The sequence below is a fragment of the Lathamus discolor genome, chromosome 15, assembly GCF_037157495.1.
Source record: "Lathamus discolor isolate bLatDis1 chromosome 15, bLatDis1.hap1, whole genome shotgun sequence".
Taxonomy (NCBI): Eukaryota; Metazoa; Chordata; class Aves; order Psittaciformes; family Psittacidae; genus Lathamus; species Lathamus discolor.
In genome coordinates, this window is record NC_088898.1 from 9,624,854 (window position 1) to 9,647,229 (window position 22,376).

The 22,376-nt window shown below is 51.0% G+C and overlaps 1 protein-coding gene across 16 annotated transcripts in view; it reads right to left on the reverse strand.

Moving 5' to 3' along the window:
• Positions 1-22,376, reverse strand: part of EHMT1 (euchromatic histone lysine methyltransferase 1) — a 115,369-nt gene that overhangs the window by 47,895 nt on the left and 45,098 nt on the right. For 6 of the 16 annotated variants that reach the window (XM_065695266.1, XM_065695269.1, XM_065695273.1 and 3 more), the window contains 3 exons: positions 12,055-12,142; positions 3,179-3,735; positions 46-87 (listed from right to left, as the gene is read on the reverse strand). In XM_065695266.1, coding sequence (XP_065551338.1) covers positions 46-87; positions 3,179-3,735; positions 12,055-12,142 — 687 coding nt within the window. Of the gene's footprint in view, positions 1-45; positions 88-3,178; positions 3,736-12,054; positions 12,143-17,838; positions 17,989-21,581; positions 21,677-22,376 lie in introns of those variants that run through there. The other 10 variants (XM_065695265.1, XM_065695275.1, XM_065695264.1 and 7 more) reach the window with 6 other exon arrangements.

The following is a 22,376-nucleotide window of genomic DNA, read 5'->3' on the forward strand; positions in this document are numbered from 1 at the left end:
GCAAAAATCACCTTAACATGCAACAACATCAATTAAAATCATCACCTGTTTCAGACTCAGCTTCGATCCCAATTCAGGAAGCAACTCCTAAACAAAGAGAAAGCTGGTTACATTTGGGAGACAATTATTTTCCTCCTTTCAAAAACCAACCCACGTGTGCAGGAAAAGGCGGCCACGGTCCCCTGGCAGTGATCGTATTACAGAAAACAGCATTTTTTGCCCCAGTGGATTACTGCAGGAGCCGGGGGGGAGGACGGACAAATGTTCCTGCCACTTTGCAGGCAACCAAACACCTTCCTCCTCTCCTGCTCCCAGGCAGCAAGAACAGTCTACCAAGAAAACAGCATCGCTCTGAAACTTATCAGTAAAGAACTGACTGTGCCCTGTCATCAACTCGTGGGAGATTTCCACAACGCGTTTCCTGGAATACGGCACCTGCTCTCCCAGTGTTTTTGAAGGGGAAATGGTGTGAATGTGAAGGCTGGTGCATGAAACATTCCTGCACTGCTGGGCTGATGAGCCTCTTACAAGCGGCTCCACAAAGAACTAATCAGGACGGCAAAATGACAACTAGCAAGGACTCTGCTGCTCAAAAGAAACTAGCATGTACACTCCAGAGACAATGGGCAAAAACAAGGTAGTAATTATCAGGAGTGCTGAACAAACCAGATGTGTTATTGTCTTATAGAAATGAGATCAGATCTTGGGCTCACATTCAGATGCATTGAGTGGAGAACATGGGAACAGCCTCTTTTTACCACCCTGCTTGTGAATGTTCTTTCTCTCCCTATTTTAAGCCCAAAGGAAATGGCCAGAGGTGCTGAGGACAGGCTGTGCATTCTTGAGCGGTCCAACAACTGCAGGCTTTGGGTTATGAAGCTGCTGGTAGTGTGTGAGCAAATAACCATCAACAGCATCATCACAGCCCCTCATGTCCGTGAGCACCCGCAGAAGCAGCTGTCTAGAGACAAACCTTGAAGCCCAAGGGGCTGTGTACAAATATTCTTTTTGATGTATCATAAAATATGAATGAGGAAAACTCTCCCTCCTAACCCAGCAGTCATCTTTTAGAAGGGAATTGCCTCTTTCAATTGCTCAGCCCCAAGGGAGCTCTCTCTGTCAAATTCCACAAGGGTCTGGGGGTTTGCCCGGCCTCATTTAAGTGCACGACAGGCTGCTGAAGGGAAGCTGTGAGGCTGCAAAGCCTTGTTTGGGTAAGAGACAGCCTTAGGAGAGACTTTCATCAGGCTGCATGTAACTGCATCTGGGCTTCCCCAGCCAGAAAACAGCAGCGTGTGAGAAGGAGAGAATTCAGATACAGCGGAAGGCAGAGGGGAAACAGTGGTTTGGGAGAAGGGATGGGAAATCCTACAGCACGTGTGGTTTGTGCCCTGGTGCTGAGCTGGGTGCCCACCACGTCTCTAATCCTGATGTGCTCTTTGGACTCCCACCTGCATCCGGAGCACAGGAGGTGCCACAGCTGAGGCCACCTTTCCCATCTGTGCCTGGCTACGTGCCACCTATCTCTGCTCTTCCTCCTCTCTTCCCCTGCTCCAGATCACAGCGAGTCACAGCTCTGAGACCTTCACATCGCATTGCTCCTGTGCTGCAACATGTGGGTGACATCTGAGGGTCACCTGGCATTTGCTGGTCACCAACCTTTGCAGCAGCTTCCCACGTATTTGTGGGTGTCACTCACACTGCCAAGCAGGACTAACAGTCCTTTCCTTCACCTAGGTGCAGGATACCTAAAGGCTGGTCTCTCTCCCATTAGTAGATATAGCACAGTGAGAGGATCTATGTTACTGTAGCTAAATATAAAGGGTCACAGGGCTGGAGACCAAGGGACATCTGCCTGTTCCAGTGTCTATTCCTTACCTTTGGCAAAAGAACCCCCAAAAGAGGCAAAAGAACCGAACTTGGCCAATGACAAAGAAAGGCCCATTTCTGTTCATCCCCCTGTAACATGAATGCACCAGATGACTTCACATCTCCTTTTGCCTCCTAAAACCAAGGCAGAGCTCTGTTTTATTAAGTGTTCCATCCCTAAGGATTCTGGAGCGAAGACGTGTGAACAAGTTGCATTACTGCTGGCAACACAGAGAGAAAGAGAAAACATCCTCTGGTTTACCACTATAATGCCATGGCAATGCAATCAAGTTGCCTACCATACCAGCTTCTTGACAGCTTCCAAGCTTAGGAGAAGCCCCAGTTTAACATGCTATGATAATTTCTTCTGGGTCCAACTTAGAAGAAATCTAATTTGTTTCCCAAGCAGCTCTGGATTGCAGCAGATGGCTGATGAGCAACACAGCCAAGAGAGAAAGGCCATCGAGTGTCTCACATGTATCTATTGGAGAAGGTAACTGATCAATTATATATTTAGAAACACATTGGGGAAGAGAGCTGGTGGTGGCCATGTGGCTCTATTCCAACACCTCTGCTCTCTGTTGGAAGAGACAAAATTAATATATATATTTATATAAAAATGTATATATATAACATATATATATATATTGGAGCATTGTGTGCAGTTCTTGTGTCCTCAACTGCTCCAGCAGTCATGGAGCTGCTGGAGCAAGTCCAGAAGAGCCCACGAGTATGATCAGGGGCTGCAGCACTTCCCATATGAAGACAGGCTGAGAACGTTGGGGCTGCTCAGCCTGGAGAAGAGAAGCTGCGTGGGGACCTCAGAGCAGCCTCCAGTGTCTGAAGGGGGCTACAAGGATGCTGGGGAGGGACTCTTCATCAGGGACTGTAGTGACAGGACAAGGGGTGATGGGTTCAAACTGAAACAGGGGAAGTTCAGCTTGGATATAAGGCAGAAGCTTTTCCCTGTGAGGGTGCTGAGGCACTGGCACAGGGTGCCCAGAGAAGTGGTAAATGCTCCGTCCCTGGCAGTGTTCAAGGCCAAGCTGGACAGGACCTTGGGCGACATGGTCTAGTGTGAGGCAGCCCTGTCCATGGCAGGGGGTTGGCACTAGATGATCTTATGGTCCTTTCTAACCCAAACTATTCTATGATTCTATGATGTATACTAAACCCCCCCTAACAATCCACTTGGTGGGAATTACAGGAATTACTCATGTTCCCATGCAGCACAGCATCCCTCTCATGCACTCAAAGCAAGCCACGAGCAGTTGCAGCAGCAGCATTGGCTGCTGGGCATATACATTACCAGGCTAGCGATGGGTTTAGGCATTGTCTTCCGTGCTCTGTGGACCTTGACTTCAGCGTTAGCAGCGGTGGCTTTTTTAGCATCCATGTCCTTACTGCCCTCCCCGAGCTTGGCTGGCATTGTGGCTTGCATCTGAGAAAAGGAGCCCACAGTTCTCCCTTTGCTTGCTCCTCCTGGCAGGGTTTTTGCAGCATGGCCGGTGAGAGAAGCAAAGGTGCTGGTAGTCCTTAGAGGCTGCTCCTGTGCCATCTGCTTGGTTAGAATATATCCATTGCTCCCTGTTACAGAAGTCTGTGTGAAGTCATTAGCTTTCAGATGGTTTTGCTTCCCAGTCTCACCATCTCGTTCAGAAATGCCATTTTCTGCTATCCTATTTAACTTAGTACTGGAGTCCTGCTGGCTCACTTTCGTATTGTCCTGAGTGGTTTTAGCTGGGTTTGGGTGGCCACCAGCTTCGCTGTGCTCACAGGAACCGTTGGTTTCACCATCTACTGCCATTTTTGGTTCCCCCGCTTGCTTTTCTGTAGCACTTTCATCTGCAGCCATGGCATTAAACCCTGGAGAAAGAGGGAGGAGGAGGAGGAGGAAGAGAGAAGGAAAAGGGTCACAAGCAGTATCGAAACTCCAAAGAGAAGGCACAGCTACTCACAGTGGCTCAGGAAGAACAACCCTTTCCTCCAGAAAGCTGCTTGCTATACATATATCTATGTAAATCCATTTAGATTGCTCACTCACCTACCTGGCTTGCCTGGATCCTCAGTGAAAAGTGGGGTGCGTGCCTCAGTTGCAAGCAGGGCACTCATTCTCACTTGCCTCAGCTGCAGATGTGGCCATCTATTCCCAAGTATGGATTTCTCAAGGTAAACATTACCTTTTGCTTTTCCAGTAACTACACTTCCTGGACCATCTGTCAACCCCCTGCACATCAAACAAAACACTGCCCAATCTTGCATTCAGATCTCGGGCAAAGCCCTTCAGAATGCCAGACTGACACAAGAGAAGTCGTGTGAGCTTTGGTGGCTCAGACACAGCTCAGCAGCCAAGCAACTCTGCCGCTACACAGAACACCCCAAGGAGGAGCTCCCTGGCAATGCCAGTTCTCCTGGCAAGGTTATCCAGTGGCTCTTTTGCTGGGATGAAGCAGCACAGGAGCAGGATTCATAGTGACATCTCAGAGGCAACAGCCAGAGTAAACACAGGGGGAAGCGTGTGAAGTGCAATTCTAGACTAAAGTAATGACAGGAGTCAAACGCAGCACGAATTTTGCAGGCTCAAAGCTCACACCCAGATAACACAGGAGTGCCCATGCAAAAACGGTTTTCCCCCGACTCCTTCCAAACACTTCCATGCTCCTCTCATCAGTGAGTTTGTCCCATCTGAGGTTTCAGACCTCAGCTGACGAAAACCCAACTATGAACACTGTGTACTTAGAATGGTTTGGGCAGGAAAGGACCTTAAGATCATCTAGCTCCATCTGTGTACTTGCAGAAGGGTTTCCAACATGACGAACCAGCAGCTCCCCAGGCAGGCAACCAGGAGTGATAACAATTCACTGGCACGCTCAGTGAAACGATTCAATCAACCTGCTGTTAGGGATCCCTTGTGTTGTTTCCCTTCCAGAGGCCACACAGCTATGAAGAGCATCACAAATCCCACCGGCAAAAGCCTTGTCAAAGCAGGTAGGACTGATTACAGCCAGCTTGAATCAAAGCAGTTTTCATGTACAGTACTCCGAAAGGCCCAGAGTCAAAGTGGAGGACAGCTCTGCAAGCCAGAGCAGCATACTGCTGTCAGCATCTCATTTCGTTCCACTCCTGAAGCCCAAACATTCCAGGAAAACAATACCCTGAATGTCTCTGCTGACCTTGCAAAACCTGATGCAAGGCTCAAGTGTGAAGCAGAACCAGGATCCTGGATGCCAGGATGTCAAGTACAACATACCTGGGCTGACTGCTAGATCCAAGCTCTGCAGGGCTTTGCTGTATGCTCAAGCACAAGCAGCTCAATGCAAATAGCAAGGAGGAGAAGCAGCGCTGTCACCAGAGCAGCCTGTGACTGCCTCTCACATGGACTTTGGTGGCTCAGAGCCTCTAAAAAGAGCTCCAAAACCTCCCCAAAGAGTTCCAAAATCTCCTGAAAGAGCTCACCAGTGCCCACTAGAGCACACGCAGGAGGCAGAGGCAGAACCCCCCCCTCCAGCACACAGTAACTAAGTGGTTCTCCAAGCACGATTCAAAGTCATCACCTCCATCTGCTGCCCTCTCACACCACCCAGACCACCTTCCGTGTACCAAAAGCTCTGATAAGCCACACAAGGGTTTGTTTTGGAGAGCAATGACTCCTGGAGAAGATAAAGTGCTGGGTTTTCACTGTTATTTAGCTCCTTAAAAAGTCCTGAGCAGAGGGAGCCAAGAGCTGTGCCTTTATTCTTTCAATCCTTGTTTCTCTTTCTGCATTTGGTGTCTTTAAAAGATTCTGCTGTTGCCATTTAAACAATTATTTCAGCGAAGTCAGTGCCAGAATAAAACAAGAAATGAGCTCCCTGACCACAGATGGAGGTTTCCAGTGCTCAGCACCAGGCCTCTGTCCGAATTCAGTCTTCAATACGTGTTGATTTAAACACTGCACACTCCCACCAGTGTGGTCAAATGACTTCAGTGGCCGACTATTAGATAAAGAGAATAAGCAGAGGGCAAGAATTGCTTTACCTGCCATGAAGGCAACCAAAACAAGGTGCATTACAGCACTGCCCTAAGGGAAAGAGTAACAGTGTTAGTCTAGACAAATCTGTGAAGCCGAAATGAAAATCCCATGTACAGTTCCCACACACACTCTTCTGAAGTGTGCAAAGCACAGTGTGGCTGTGGAAGCACCATCAATCTCTTATGAACTGGCACCAGATCCTCAGATCCGCATGATTAGAGGTTTGCCGAAACAAAGATAAGAAATTTCATAGTCCCTATGGGGACAGAACTGGAGAACTTGACAGCAGTCATCAGGGGATGGGTTCGATGTAACAGGAATGTGCACCCACTCTGCCCTGCTGAAAAGGACTGCTCATGTTGCCAGGCAAAATGAGGTTCAAAGGTTTACACCTCCATAGAATCACGGAATGTTTTGTGTTGGAAAGGACCTTAAAGCTGATCCAGCTCCAACCCCTGCCACGGGCAGGGACCCCTTCCACTGGAGCAGCTTGCTCCAAGCCCCTGTGTCCAACCTGGCCTTGAGCACTGCCAGGGATGGGGCAGCCACAGCTTCTCTGGGCACCCTGTGCCAGCGCCTCAGCACCCTCACAGGGAAGAGCTTCTGCCTTAGATCTAATCTGAACTTTTCCTGTTTCAGTTTGAACCCATTCCCCCTTGTCCTATCACTACAGTTGTGATGAAGAGTCCTTCTCCAGCATCCCTGTAGGCCCCCTTCAGACACATCCTATTAAAGATACCCCCACAAAGAACTAGTTTAGATCAGGAGCTACATTACTCAATAACATGTGGTAGCCCAAGTAAAGGAGTCTGGGTTTCACAACCAAAATCCTTAGTCTGGTAACAGCAGAACAGGAGCTGCTCACCCAGGCTAGGCTATTGCTCCTCCTGACATGATGCTCTGCCTGTAACACATACTCCACCTTTGTGGAATGGGACAGGTCTGCAAGTCTGACCACATTCAACAAGTCTTAGACACATGAAGTGCACGTTTACAACCCGTGCTGAATAGACACAATTCAATAGATATTTACACTTTTGCTGAAATACGGCCTACAGATGGAGACAGGAACACAAACTAGAGACAGCAGGAACCTCACAACGGAGAAATACCGACTACAACAGCCGACAGAAGACCTTCAACCACACCAGACTGCCAAAGCTTCCTGCCATGACCTCCTCATCTCCCCTTCTTCGTGATTAAACAAGATGAATCACTGCAAACCTGCCAAGATCTTAATGTCAAAGACACCTCACAGCAGTGAGTTCTCTTCTGGTCAACAGCTTTTCTGCTCTTGTGCTGCAAATGCAAGTGAGTAAAAACTGAAATCATTTCTCCAGAACCTTACAACTTGACAGCATTCCTTCCTTCCAAGCAGACCAAAACCACCTCTCCTCAGTATTCCCTTCTTTCCAACTCACTCACTGCTCTTTAATCTACAACCATTCATTCCTTAACTACAACAACATGAAAGGTAGAAAGATAGAGCCTGTGTCCATGGAAGTGTAACTTCTTTTACTAGAAGCATCTTAGCATTTTCAGAGCTCCCTTATGCATTCCCTACATCACATGCAGCAGTAAAACCTTGTCACATTGCCCACAATGCTGCCTGCATCCCAATCCAAGCATTTGGGATTAATTTGGGATGGGTAACTTGCCCAAGAGATTTATGTTCTGTTATGGTGCCTGTCCTCATATCTGAAATTCACAGAATCATCAAGTTGCTTGTGTTGGAAGGGACCTTAAAGCTCATTCAATTCCAATCCCCGTCACAGGCAGGGACACCGTCCATTAGAGCAGGTTGCTCCAAGCCCTGTCCATCCTGGCCTTGGCAGGCAACCTGGATACAAGCTGAAAGAAACTTCACTAAAGGTTTATCTCTTAGGAGCTGGCTATATTTTAGTAACACAAGGAGTTTAAGACTCAGGAAATGCTGCACCTCCACCATCACTGAGACTCCACATGGCAAAGGATTATCACTAATGTATTCAAACCACTTCTCAGAATTAACAGCTCACTGGAGTGATGCAGAGTTTCCAGCCCTTCCACCCTTCCCCAGGCTCAAGGAGACCCTGTGCACGAGTTCCAGGCTTCAGCTTTCTTCTCAGTATCAATATCAATTTCAGTATCTTCTCAGTATCAGTCATTCAAAACTGAATTAAAATCCCCATGAAGGGAACAAAATCATACAAAAGCAAGGCAGAAGCCAAGTCAGACCGGATGAGGCCACCTCACCTCATTTTAGGTGTCCAAAAGGTATCTCAAACTCCATGGTGCCCCTAAGCCACCATCGCAACCAAGAAGATGACAGCTCAGATAAGCACAGTCTGACTTCAGGCACGTCTTTGGCTAAGCTACCCACTGCCTGGACGTGCCTACCACGTGCAAGCAGAAACGAGCTGGACCAGCTCAGAGTCAGAATGATAACTTAAAAAAAACCCTAAATTAGGCAAAATGAAACCCACCTCTGCTCTGCCAGCCCAGACTCCTGCAATGAGGGCTCCTCTCCACGGCTTCCAGCTCTTTCAGCAGAGCCAGGCCTGGCTCTGCTCCTGCCCTGGAGCTGGCCAGAGCTGGTTCAGCCTGCCAAAGACTGCCTGTGGGCAGAACCTCTCTAGCAGACATACCACAGTATCACCAACCATCTCTGCCATAGCCAAAGGGAACCCAATCACTGCTGCAGGGACCAGAGGGGACGAGCAGCCACTTTCCATGTGCAGGCCACCCGATGGATGAGCTCAAAACTCTTTATCACTTTGAGAATGCAGTAAAAACAAAGTCTGAAATACAGATTTTTAAGTTCAGATCTCACTCCTCAGTGAGACAAAGAATAATACGCAAGCATTACAAGCCTTATACTCCAGGCCAAACTGCAATCATCACTGGGTCTGAGGGGAAAAGAAGACAAACAGAAAGAAAAAGAATATCCTAGAAGCAAAGACACTACCAAAACATGAAACTTTCCTATGTTTTGCTGAACATCTTGGTGCTGAGCACTGGTAGAGATGAGACAACCTGAAAGAGACAAGCAGCAAGGGCTTGAAGGGTATTTAATCTGTCCCCAGCAATTTCCAGTGTCCCCAGCACAGGGCCACAAAGCTTTGGCTGCTGCAAGAGAAACATTCACCTCTGAACTAAGCAAAGATTGAGCTTACATAAAAGTATATGAAGTGCAGTACAAGTACTGCAGACATTTCCACACATCACACTTCACAGGTGTTTCACCTTAAGCACTTTGCAGATCATCTTTGAAAACACCACAGACACCACAGTCTTGATTCAATAACCAACTGTCCTGCTGGATCAACTCTGACAAGGGAGAAACGCATCTGGTTTGCAACCACTGTGTTACAGCACTGCTCTCCCCTTCTCCTACAAGTAAAAAAATACATAAATATTCACAGCAGAGAGGAGCCCAGTTGACATCAAAAGGATGCTAAAGAGATGGGGGCTGACTAGGGAGAACTGGTGGCTGGAGATCCTGCACCCATTGGGAAGGAAAGCAGCACCTCTACCACTGAAGCCAAAAAGTGGAGCATTTTGAAGTCAGGAAATGAAGAGAACCATGTTTTCAGGGCAAAGTTCCTCTCTGGGCTGTGCCCAGCTCTGGGGCAGCAGCACAAGAGGGACATGGAGCTGTTGGAGCAAGTCCAGAGGAGGCCACGGAGATGCTGCGAGGGCTGGAGCAGCTCTGCTCTGGAGCCAGGCTGAGAGAGCTGGGCTGGGGCAGCCTGGACAAGAGAAGGCTCCTGAAGGGGAGACCTGAGAGCAGCTCCAGTGCCTAAAGGGGCTGCAGGAAACCTGGAGAGGGGCTTGGGACAAGGGCCTGTAGGGACAGGCCAAGGGGAATGGCTTGAACCTGCCTGAGGGGAGACTGAGATGAGCTCTTAGGCAGAAGCTCTTCCCTGTGAGGGTGCTGAGGCGCTGGCACAGGGTGCCCAGAGAAGCTGTGGCTGCCCCATCCCTGGCAGTGCTCAAGGCCAGGTTGGACACAGGGGCTTGGAGCAAGCTGCTCCAGTGGAAGGGGTCCCTGCCCGTGGCAGGGGTTGGAGCCGGAGGAGCTTTAAGGTCCCTTCCAACACAAACCAAGCTGGGATTCTATGACTGATGGACTCTTCTTCCACTGTCCCCTTTTTAAATCCATGAAGGCAGGTGATATTCATCCAAGAGCCTGCCCTGTATTTCCAAAACACAACCACCACTGCTCCCAGTGCCCTGGAGCTGTCACCCTGGGGCAGTGTTACCCTGGGGCAGTGGCACCACTGCCCTTCTCCTGTCAATAGTCAAAACAGGAAAACTAAAATAATAAAAAGAGAACCACTTCTGCTGTGAATGCTCAGTACTGAGACTGCAGAGGTCAGATACATGGGATTCAGCAGCTCTCTGGTGGGCTGGATCACATGAATACTGATGGTGACTCAAAGCAGTTTAACAGCCTGGGTGATATTAATTTGTTCTTTTGCCAAGGGATCAGGTCCACAGGATTACAGCACAGCAACGAGGCCCCGAGCCCATCTGTGACCATGGGATGCTCCAGCTCTGAAGCTGCCCAGCTCCAAGAGTGCTTCTGCTGCCGCAGCCTCCCTGAAGCATGGGACATCAACAGTGGTGCACATTTGGGTGCACATCTGAAACACCTAAGCATCATTTTGCCCTGTCTGGTCTCCTGGCTGCCAGTTTCAGCAATCACAGCTGGGTAACAAAGGCTAGTGAAGAACAATGCATAGGGCACAACCACCACACAAGCCATTGTCTTTTACACACGTGGTGTGCTCAGGAAGACAAGGCTAACATCTGAATGTTACCATAGGAATGGAGACCATACTGTTCCCACTGTAGCACCCTTCTTTCCTGGGTAGCAGAACTGGACAATAAGCTGAAGTCGTTGGATTCCAAGCACCTTGTGAAGCCTCAAGACTGTTCCTGCACAGGGAGCTCAGCTTCCCTTTGATACACAGCAGTTGCTTTCAGTCCAAGGCACTCAAGACATACAAGGGGCAGAAATGTCTCTCTCCCCACCCTCCTCCTGGATTTTTACCTTCACAGCCTCTTGACACTTACCTTAAGATCAACCAAGAGCTAAATAAACACCTTTATAGTCCTGAGCCAAGCAAGACAAGGGATCAAAGTGAGAGTCTCCTCCCAGAGCAACGTAACCTCCCACTGGCACCTCAGACTTGGGCTCCCAGAGCACTGGTGCACACATGTGTCAGCAGCAGCACACACGTGCTCCCAGTTAATATACAAGCACCGTGGCCACATCTGATGCAGCATTCAGTACTTTGTCTGTTCTGAGCTTTACTAACTAAAGAAACGGCAAAACACTACGCTGGAGAGAAGAGAAAGGAAGAGCGATGCTGTACTACACACATCTGAATTAAGTCCAAAATTGTGTTGTTAGCTAAGACAAGGTATTCTGATGGGGCCAGTTCAGTGCTTTTCTAATGCTCTATTATGGAAAAGAGAACAAAAATACATCAAATCCCTGCAGAGCTATCACAAGTAACTAGTCAAGGAATAATAGAGCCATGGAAAGAAAGGAGGGGGCTGCAGAGATAAAGTGTGGTGGGTTTTTCTTTTCCCTAATCCCATTGACACATTTATTAAGCCCTCGGATTTGTGTGCATGCAACTCCCAGCCAGCCACACAGGAAAGACTTCGCCAAGTTAACATGTGCTGCAGCCTGCAAATGAAAAGCAAGAAGAACCAATGCAGCAGCCATGAAGCATCCCACAACAGCACGAAGTGGGGAGGGCCCTAATCCCACCAACCACCCTGCAGCCATCAGTGCCTGTTCTGGAGCAAGAGAAACCCAGGGGAAAACAGAAAGTTCACTTGACTAGAGGGAGGAAAAGGGCCAGGTCATCATGTGGCAGGATCAGAGTTCAGTTCAAAGCAGTCACACACAGGAGGTTCAAAGTAACTCCTTTGTGCTTCACAGCCACACCAAAGCAGAAGTGAAAATCAGCCATCAGTCATTAAGGTGGGTGGTGATGGAAGGACTGAAAAGCCAATTTGCCATCTCCTGGGGAAAAGCCCTGCTCAGATAAACCCAGAACTGTTTGGGGCAGCACACCCAAGCGACAAAGCCCATCTCCACACCCCCAGTTTTGTTCCCATCACATGCCAGCCTCACCAGCAAGGTCTGGCCCTCGACCGAGGCAGGTGCTCACCTTCCTCTTTGTTGTTGGTGATATCTTTCAGCAGCTCAGTCTTCATGCAGGCGTCTTTCCTTGGCTCTGCCTTACTCAGCACTGCTCGCTAGGGGTAGGGAGGGAAGGGATGGGGAACGGGGAGGGAAAGAAATGGGAAAGAAATATCACGGTTTAGCTCAATGTTCATATACAAGCTGCATTGAAAAGAAGAGACAATCATGGACACATCCTGTTTACATCAGGGCAAACCTCGCTCTCCAAAGTAACGGCTGCCAGGAAACTGCCACCAAGGCACAGGTCACAGAGATGAACTGGCAGCTCATCCCCATGAGGAGCAGAGGGGCTTTGTGCTGCACCCGGGCCAGGACCTCGCAGCTCAGTGTGGTTCAGATGCACCCAGACAGATTCTCTACGTGTTTGGGAATCCAGCTGAGTCTGGCTGTGCAGGCATGGACTGAAATGGTCATGAAAGGCACAACAGAATCCCAGCCTGGTTTGTTTGGGAAGGGACCTTAAAGCTCTTCCAGTTCCAATCCCCTACCACAGGCAGGGACACCTTCCACGAGAGCAGGTTGCTGCAAGCCCCATCCAACCTGGCCTTGAACACTTAATCATCCCAAGGAGGTGATGCTTATTCCCCTAAAACTTCTTAGGTTTTAGGTGCGGGGAGGCTGATCTTTCAAACTTCTCGTTCCACATCATTTAGCAACATTTACAGCCCATGGATGCTTTCGGTGTTTAGTTTCGGGGTTCTTTCATAGTTCATTCAAACATAATTTACAGACTGCAAACCCTCAGCGAGCTCCAGCTCATCATTCATAACATCCATGTGTATTAAAGCTAATGAGCTCTAGTTTTAATTCTATAGAAAGTAATTTGAGGTTTTCCCCCTCTTTTTTTGTTATTTTCCTGTTAAAACAACACACTTGCTCAACTCCTGACTTTCACACACCTGGAATCATGCTGATAGGTCAGGTTTGCAGCTTTAAAACCCTCTCTTTCTCTTTTTGACACGTCAAGACAAAAAAAGAGCTACCAAAACCAAAGGAAAAAGGTATTTAATCCCTCAAACACACAGAGAAGGGGTCCTTTGACACAGTGCTCAGAGGACAAGCTGGTCTGAAAGGTGAAGATGGTGAGTGTAGAGGTGCTGTGCCCTGAAGCCAGGCTGGGCAAAGTGCAAACTGCACACTGCCAGTGTTGCAGGAGAAGAATGAGCCCAGGTCAAGCCAAGTGCTGCAGGCCCGCACAGAGCAGATGGTGCTTGCAGCCCTGCAAATCACAAGGTTTAAAGCACACTGAGTGATAAAGAAAGGGAAAGAAAACAACCTGCCCATCTCCTACAAGCAAGCAAAAAGATAAGACGCATACACGAAGCCCAGGGTATCAGCTCCAAAACCAGCCCCAGCAGCAGCTAGCCCTTCTCCATGTTTCTGTCTTCATCTAGCAGGAGGGATGAGCTTTGGTGTTGGTACTGCTATAACCAGCCACCCTCTCATCTGTGTTTCCTTGTCAGCTCAGCTGCAATGCCAAGTACTGGCAAGTGCTGCAGTGTGGGGTCTTCTTTCACCCTGATTTTGGCAGCCCCCAGCTCCATGCAAGGCAGGGACAGCTCATCCAGAACCACATCCACATCTGGCTCACCCGGGACCATATCCCTGCCCCTCGGTGCCGGCAGGACCCCAGTACCGGGCACTGAAATGCCGCTATCTACAAAGTAACACACAGCTGATGGAAGGAGGACGTTCAAGGGACGTAGCTGGGCACAGGGCCTCCACCGCCTGCTAAGGGCACCTTCAAGGATTGCTCCTCTAGCAAGGAGGAAGGTGGTTGTACATGGCTCCTGCCCCAGGCACAAGCAAACAGCAAACACAGGCAAGTCTAGATGCTCCCAGCAAGAGCGAACTTATGTCCCGAGCTCACCAGCTTCAGACACAGACCAAAACTCAAACTGCAAGCATTTGAAACCTCAGCCGACCAGACAGCCTCAAACAAACCATACCTGCAGCAGACAGTGTCCAACAGCTTCCACCCTGAAACGATCATGAAAACACAGCCCAGAGTTTGAACATAGATCAGCTTCTTTTTATATGTATTTGCTAAGCCAATAATATATATCCTTGCTGCAAACATTTGCTTGTAAAGCCTACCCCTCGTCTAGCCGGACTTCCTGTAAACTGGGAATAACTTCATTTTCCTCATGGACTCACCCTGCCACAAGACTACTACGAAGAGACCTGCAGAGAGATGGGGCTCAGGCACAGCCCCATGGCTCATACCCATGGGCACCCAGGCCCTTGCCACACACAGCAGTAGCAAATGAAGACCCTCAACCTATAAAGGGACCAGGGTGTTTTCCCAGCCTTTGCTGCAACAAAGAAAGGTTTTGCTACTCCTGCTGTTAAACTGACTCATTCTGGAAGCCCCAGGATTTCCAGCAGGTCACTGGAGCCGTCTGATTCCAAGTCTGCCTTTCTTTCATCCGCAGTAACCCCACTCCACAAACCATCCACACTCTCCCTTCCTCAGAGGCGTTGCTGCTGCTCAGCCCATGGTGCCTGAAGAAAAGCCACTGCTGGCACCCATCAGACCTCAGCAGACAACGACCACCCTCCCTCCTCACTGCAACGAGCAGGAGCTCTAGGCTGCCCCGGGGCCTGCCCAGCAGCAGGAGCTCTCAAAGCAATGAAACCATCCCCTTTAGTCGTGGCAGAGGAGGTGGGTGCCAAGGCAAGGCTAACCCAATGGCACCTGATGGGCTCTCCTGTTCCTAGCTCACGGACACATCCCTCGCTAGCAGCGGCGGCGCCTTTACAACTTCCATGCCTTGCTCTGCAACAGACAAACAACTCAGCATCAAGGCAGAACATAAAACAATAATTACAAATAAAAAGCCAGCTGGGGAGGTTGAAGAGTTTTGATCCAAAGGAAGCTACAGGAAACCCCTGCGAAGCGCTCGAAGCCTCTTCCACCCAGGCCAGCCTTTCCCCTCCTTGCTCCATCACCGCTCCCAGCACCCAGGGGCACCCACCACCAAGGGCAGCGCTGCCCATCCATCCCCACCAACCCACGGCTCCACCCGGCCAACTTAGCAGCAACTTCACGGCAAAGTGTCAATACCTCCATTTGTGTGTGTGGGTGTGGAGGGGCTTGGGGTGGGTTTTCCCTCCCTGAATTCAGAGCAAGCTGCCCTGGCTGCTCCCACTCCCCATGCCCCAGCCGTCGCTCGGATTGCCAGGGAAATCCTATACCCACCCTCCCGCCGGGAATGCCGGCTCCTGCAGCAGCCCCAACAAAGCCAACTGCCAAGCACACGCTGCTTCACAATAAAAGTCTCACTCTCGCCATTTATTTTTCCCTTTCCTCCTTCCCCCCTTTCCTGCAGCCGTCCGCCTCCATTCCCTCCCCAACCCCAGAGTGATTATTAACCTTCGTGGCTGGAGAGCCTCCATAAGGAATAGACACCACCAGCAACGAAGCCTTAGCACCCCCCAACCCTTTCATTTTTAGGTTTCAAGGGGAAGAAAAGACTAATTGCACCTTAGGAAGGACCCATTCTGGCTTTAAAAGCCACGAGGATCCAAGCAGAGGAGCTTGCCCTGGTTTAGTTTTAGCTCTGTTTACATGAAAACAGGCTTCCTCTCCTCTGCGAGGTCTTTGGAGGGGATGGAGGACAGGTCAGACCGGCCAAGGCAAGGCTCTGCAGCGTTTCCAAACACAACCACAAGCTACAGTGGTGCCTTTAAAACAAAAAGAGCCCACCAAAGGAAAAAAAAAAAGAAAGAGAAAAAGAACAAAGCTGGGAAACAGACAGAGCTTTCTCAGCCTCCTCCTTGCCATTTTCACCGCCAACCGGGTGCCCTTCGCAAGGATCCAAACAGGTTTTATAGGCAAAGACAACGCATGCACAGCAAAACTCCAACGTATCGCAGCTTACCGAGCCCAAGAGACCGGTGCGCTGCCCCATGAAGCAGAGCTCTCTCCAGGCAGAGCAGGAAGAGCGGAGGTTGATGTGCAAAGATGTCTGCCTTCACCAGGGTCTTTTTATTCTTTGCTCTTAAAACTCACCCGTTGAGGAACCCGAGGCTGTGCAGCAGCGCTGTGCTGATCGTGCAGCCACAGCAGGTTGAGCTGGCAGGGCCGGGAGCAGGAGGACCCCTTTGAAACGCTGCTCGCTCCCACCCAGGGCACCAACACATCTCCCTGCACACCACTGGGATGGATGGGACCGATCCTGCCCGACCCACAAAAGGCTTCAGCCTGGAGCTGGACACAACCGGGCACCACAGCACTGGGGTATGTACCCCAACACCAGCCCCTCAACAAAGCTCCCACCAGCCCTGCAGCAGGGCACGATCCCACCTTCCATGCAAGGTTTGCAATGCAAGGTGGGAGGCCAAGCCCTCAGACAATGATGCAACCCCAGCAGATTCCTACTGATTTCTTTCCTCTTCTAAAACAAGATAAGTGACACAACCCAAACCAACTTGCTCATAATAACCCCTGCCTTAATTGAAGACAAACATTTGGAGTTAATTATATAGGAAGTAACGCCTAAGAAAATGCTTGTGGAAGGAGTGTTCCTTGGGCAGGCACGTGCAGGCTGCCCACTTCAGATCTCGGCTCTGCTCGGGTCCTGCAGTGCATGGTCAAGGCCTGGGATCACTGCTCATGGCGATGCTGACCACGGGCCTGTCGCTGGAAGCAGCAGAAGCATTTGATCTGGAGAAGGAAGGAAACACAGCCACCAGCACACCTGGCCTACAACGCAGTCACCAGCCTCAAAGCTCCCTTTTTTCCTTAGGTTAAAGCCACTTCCTTCTAAGCCTCATGCAATAATGTGAACATGGAATTTTATCTGCAGCTCACAACAAGCACTGCCCTCAGCCTGAAGTTTTGTCCCCCACATCCAATTCTTTGCTGTTCCTTTGTCTCCTGAATTCCTTTCATCCAGAGCCTAAGAGGCACGAAGCATTTCCTTCTCAACCCCCATGTCCTCGCTCCTCTTCCAGCCGCACAAATCAACTCCCGAAATGGGGAAGCATTAAGAAACGAGGCGCAAGTCCCTGCATGCAACAGCCGGGAACAAGGAGACACGTGCATGGAACACAACGGGACCTAAAGTGGCTTCTCGGAAGCCAGCACAGCCCTCAATGGCGCGCAGGCTTCAGGCCAGAGGGGTCACAGAGCCCAGGCCCTCCTGTAAAGAGGAGATTGATTTATGCTTCCTCTTTGCTTGCACGCTGGGAAGCGTCGTCCCCATCTAGCTGTGTCCCAGTAGAGTTAAAGCAACTTGTGTGTGCAGGCAAGTGCAAATCCAGAGCAGACAAAGGCATCTCCTCCTGCCACGGGCTGAGGTTAGCAAGGAGTACAGCTGCTGCCTGCCTTCTCCTAGCACCCGTGAGGGGAGGGGGGGAAGAAAACCCTAACGTGGAGACCAACAGTCATCACCACCTCGAGCAAAAGCAAACCAGCCATTTCAGAAACACCCATTCCCCTGGAAGGCTCAGCCTGGATGCAACCGGAGCTCCACGAGGAGCCTGGAGCAAGCCCCCATCGAGGGGGCTCAGGCACCTCTTCAGCCTCCGCACTCCTCTTCCTCCCACCCCTAAACCACGGCAGCCAAAAGCAGGTCCCTCTCCGCCTGGGTCACCTCCAGGCATCGCGAGGCCAGCAGCGAGGCAGCGATGCCTGCGAGCTGGAGCAGTAGACACGGAAAAGGGGAAGGAAAAAAGAGACAATCATAAGAACGAAGCTTTCACCCTCGGGCCTGTCCCTCTAATAACTACAGCCAAACCTCACCAAGGCTTTACTCTCCTGGAGGGTGAGAAAGCGACACAGCGCTGCCCAGCACCCGAAGTCCTAGAGGTGGGAGATGCTCACACCCTCTCCTCCATGGCCTACGGGCTTCGTCCCCGGCGTGGGGCCTGGTTTTTCTGCTCTGTCATTAAGAGTGGAGCCTGGTCTTTTCCTTCAATCCCAAGAATTGCTCTGAATTAGATCATCTCCCTGGCTCACCTCCCCCTGCAGGCTGCTCCCGAGCATGCTCAGCGCGGCCGGCGCTGCCATTTCATAACCGCATTGTTTACAGGCACACGCTGACCTGCCATCTTTTGACAGGAGCAGGGGCGCGGGTGCGGGCTCCCGACCCCGGCCCCTCCTCACGGGGACCCACGTTTTGGGAATGGGAAGTGGCAAAAGGCTGGGAAGCAGCAGCCCGTGGGCTCCTGGTGCTGGGTTTGGTGCTTATCCCTTGCCTTTCTCTCCTTTCCCCTCCTGATCCAGGTCAAAATCCACCTGCTCTGGAGGGAGACGTTAACCCCTTTGAGGGCTGGGGGCACTCGGGAGGAGAGGTCTCGCAGAGCTCGATGCAGATTGCCAGCCATGATTTTTAGCTTCTTCGAATCACAGCCGTGCTTCGATGGCACCTAAAAATACAACCCCCAGCCCAGCCTGCCATCCTCTGTCAAGCCTTCCTCTGCAAGAGAAAGGCTTGGAAACACGGTATTCCCCATGAATAAACAAGCTGGCTTAGTCCCAGCACTTACAGTTTTCTCCTTTAAATGCAAACCAAGAGTATTTTTGCAGGCACACAGGAAAATGAGGAGGGGAGGAGGGGAAAAGTTCCTCCTTTAACACCAAGAGCTCCATGCAAAAGCCTTGCAAGGTGGCTCCGATCCCCTCCCCGTTCCAGTCCTCTCCCACTCCGCGCCCATCATACTTCACAGGTGAAAGCAGCCCTGACTTATGACGGAGACAGAAAATGCCAGAAGAGCCGGAGGTTTCCTCATCCTTGGAACAAGGACAAGTTGTGAAAAGCTTCTTTTGCAAGAGGCACTGTGCTGCTCTGACACGGCATGGCAGCGGCGCGGGGAAGACACTCGCACGTCACATCTTAACCCCCACTGCCTCGACCCCTCTCCACCGCGTCCCACCAGCCTTCCCCCTCTTGATGGGGGCTGAAGGAAAGGGATAAACCCATTGCCTGCGCCGGGGGAAGGAAGCTGGTGTGATGGACCCCAGGATGTATTTTTAAACAGCTTGCTCTACATTCTTTCCTCTACATTTTGTCTTTCTTTTTAAGGCTCCTTTCCAGTTAGCTCATACACTTTGTGAGCTTCGCTCCTGCTGCTTCCCTGACTACTGTCAACCCTGGCAGACAGTGCTGCCCATCCTCCTCCTCTGCCCCCCTACACCACCACACAGCAAAACCAGGCATCTCCTCCTCTACCCAAGAGACCCAGCAGCTCACACAGACACAGGGAGGGATGGCTCCCCTAAAGCAAACACAAGGGTACGTAAGAGTCTCCTCTGCAAAGAGGGGTTGGTGTCAAAGCTTGGAATTCACAGGAGTCCCAAAGAAGTGGCTGGAAAGGGCAGCTGAGGAGTATAAACTGGAGGTTCATTTCCAAATCACTGCCATTCCATGTCACCGCAGGAACATATGGTGCGCCGAGCCTCGCGAGCGGGGAGCGCGCGCTGTCGGAGCCCCGAGCTGTTTGACTTGAACCTAAAGCAAGGTAACTCTCCCACTGTGGCAGTTCCTCAACCACTGTGCTCCAGGAGCGGGAAGGGGAGAAGGAAAAACCTCAGGGAAAAGCAGCAAAAGGACAAGCAGCAGGAATCAAGCCAATCCTCCCACAAACCAACTGGCCTGGAAGGTGAAGTGCCTTAAAACTGCTTGTTTACCTGCATGAAATAGCCCCCTGCCATGGCAAGGGATGCATGCAATCCTTTGTTAGGAGATAGCACCACATGGAGGAGGTCAGGGGTTCAGACCCAGGACAGCCCTCATAGCCTGATGCCACGTCGTGGGCCTGATCCTGTTCCTGCCAGCCCCAGGGGTTGTCTTAACAGGGGGTGACGAGCAGCAAATACATCCCATGTGTGCTACAGAGCCCAGCTCTGTCGAAAGTGGTGTGGAGAGAAGGGGAAGGGCTCGTGCTGGCACTGAAAACTCAGTTAAAGACATGAAGGGGAGAAAACCCAAGACCTGAAAGCCCCACTCTGAGGCTCTTAACCCTTGCTGAAAAGCAGCGCCAAGTCCAGCCCTTGGGTTTGTTTCTTGCCTCCAAAGTAGGTCAGGCTGTTCAGCGTCTCTCTGCAGATGCTTTCAAAGGGCATAAGCCGCAGGAACAGAGCACTGGGGTGGTTTCGGCTGCTGTCACAGCGGTGTCACCACCACAGGAGCACACACTGCACACCTCAGCATGGTTTTGGTTGCTTGTTTCCTCAGCCTTCATCAAAGCCAAAGCATGCTTTTTTCCCTTGGACAGGAGCTGATCAGGCAGCACATCAAGGCCTCAGCTCCTCACTGTGCAAATTAAATCTCATTTCTCTCTTCCTGACTTCCTCCGATGCCTTTTCCTGTAGCACACATCTTCTGGATGACAAACAATGAGAGTATTTATAGTCCAGTGGAGACACGATGGATATTTAGATCTGGTATCACAGATTGCCCTGTAAGCTCCTTAATCTTTTAAACGCCACCTTCACGTCTCACTCCTCCATTGAAAATCCGATGTCGCATCCTCATGGCAGCTTCAGGGGTCTCCCTCGAGCACATCATGAGCTTGCCTGTGTTCTGCCCAGACCCCTCCAGGCTCCGGGACCTCCAGTGTCCCACGAGGCCTGTGGCAGCCAACAGGGCACGTAACACAAACGACAGCACAAACACAACACCACCAAAGAGCACGGCAGGGCCAGGGGCTGAATTTTAGGCAACATTTAAAATAAGCTGCAGACACGGGCCTCGTGCCATGAAATCAACCACGGAGGTTTCGGTTTAATCAGCTGTTCCCTTGGATCGCAAGGGAACTGGTACCAAAAAACAGGAGAAAAGAGGAAAGAAGGGAGGAGCCACCCCAAAATAAAATGGATTGTTTTGTCCTGGTAAAACAAAGTCCTCTCCTACCTCCACCCGAAGAAGAGAGCTTGACGCAAGCAGGGTGCTCAAAGGAGACCTAGCGAGGAGGTGCCATGTGGCCACAGGCCCTCTCTTCCCCTTTTGGAGGTTCAGCCTTCGAGCAGCTCGGACACCCCAGGCTTTGCCCTCGTTGCTGACAAGAGCTGCAAGCAGGGAGGGCTCCTGGGAGGAATTTCCAGAAACTTCCCACTTTAAAAAATACAGGCACCAAAAACCCCCGAGCGCAAACCCCCCAGAACCAGCCCCACAGGAGCCTCCCCACCCCACAAGGCAAATAAAAGACCACGTGGATGCGAGGAAACAAAGCCCGAGCATTCCCAGAGCCAGGCAACGCCGGATGCTGCAGTCCCCAAGAGCCCAGGGCCCAGTGCTGGGCAGCAGTGACCCAGCCAGCTTCCATCAGCCTGCTCCATCCTGCTCCAGCCTCCTCTACCCGCTCCCCCGTGTGCCCCCCGCGCACAGGGCAGTTAAACCAATGTCCCTGGAAACAACTAAACGAATAACCCCAGCCATGATTCCCCACTCTGCCTTCCTCCTCTCCAAGGCTTCAGCTCCCCACCGGGAGCCAGCCTGCCTGCTCCAGGGAGCCGCTGTCTGCAAGAGGTGGGCCCTGCGGTACCTGCGGACATCTGTGGTCTTCTTCTGGTGAAGACTCAAAGAGTTGCATATTCCAGATCCTCATGAGCAGTGATTCAGTTTCTGCTCATGTGATAGAAGCTCCCTCTACAGAGTGAGCATGCCCAGAGGAGACCATTTCACTGCTCCCTCCAAGCTGCAGCCATTTCACAGAGAACCTGCCGGCTCCAGGGCGTCCATTGGAGCGCGATCAGCCCGGGCATCCCAGGGACGCACCGGGAACGCCGATCATCTGTCACCTCTCTGACAGGGTGCCAGGCCTCAAACCTGAGCACTCGCCTGAAACAAAGAGAAAAGCCTTTTAAACCATGCAGCGAGGTGTTCTGTCTCGGTGGCCTTCAAGAGTAGCCCCTTGCTCGCAGGGCAAGGAGAGGCAGGAGGGACGGGGAGGGATGCTCCCGTGATGATTTTGTTCTGCTTAATAAAGCGCCCGACCTCTAAGCACTAGGAGGAAGGCACATGGGTTAAACTGCTTCAAGAATGCAGTGCCCAACTGCAAGGGCATTCGAGACCCAGTCTGCTGAGCTGAACAGGAGCTATTTGTCGCTTTGGGGCTTAATAAGACAACCCGAACTGGTACAACCAACCTTAGAAGGGTATCACAAGCGCAGTCATTAAAGAAGGGGGGGAATGGCATGAGGGGGAAAAACCCTAGTGCAGGCATAGTGCACTCCTAGGTGCTCTGAGCTCAGCCTATGTCAAACCATATGATGCAGCTGGCCCAGGCGGGGAGATGGGAAGAAGGAACTGGAGCTTCAAAATAAAAGCAGTTTGCCTC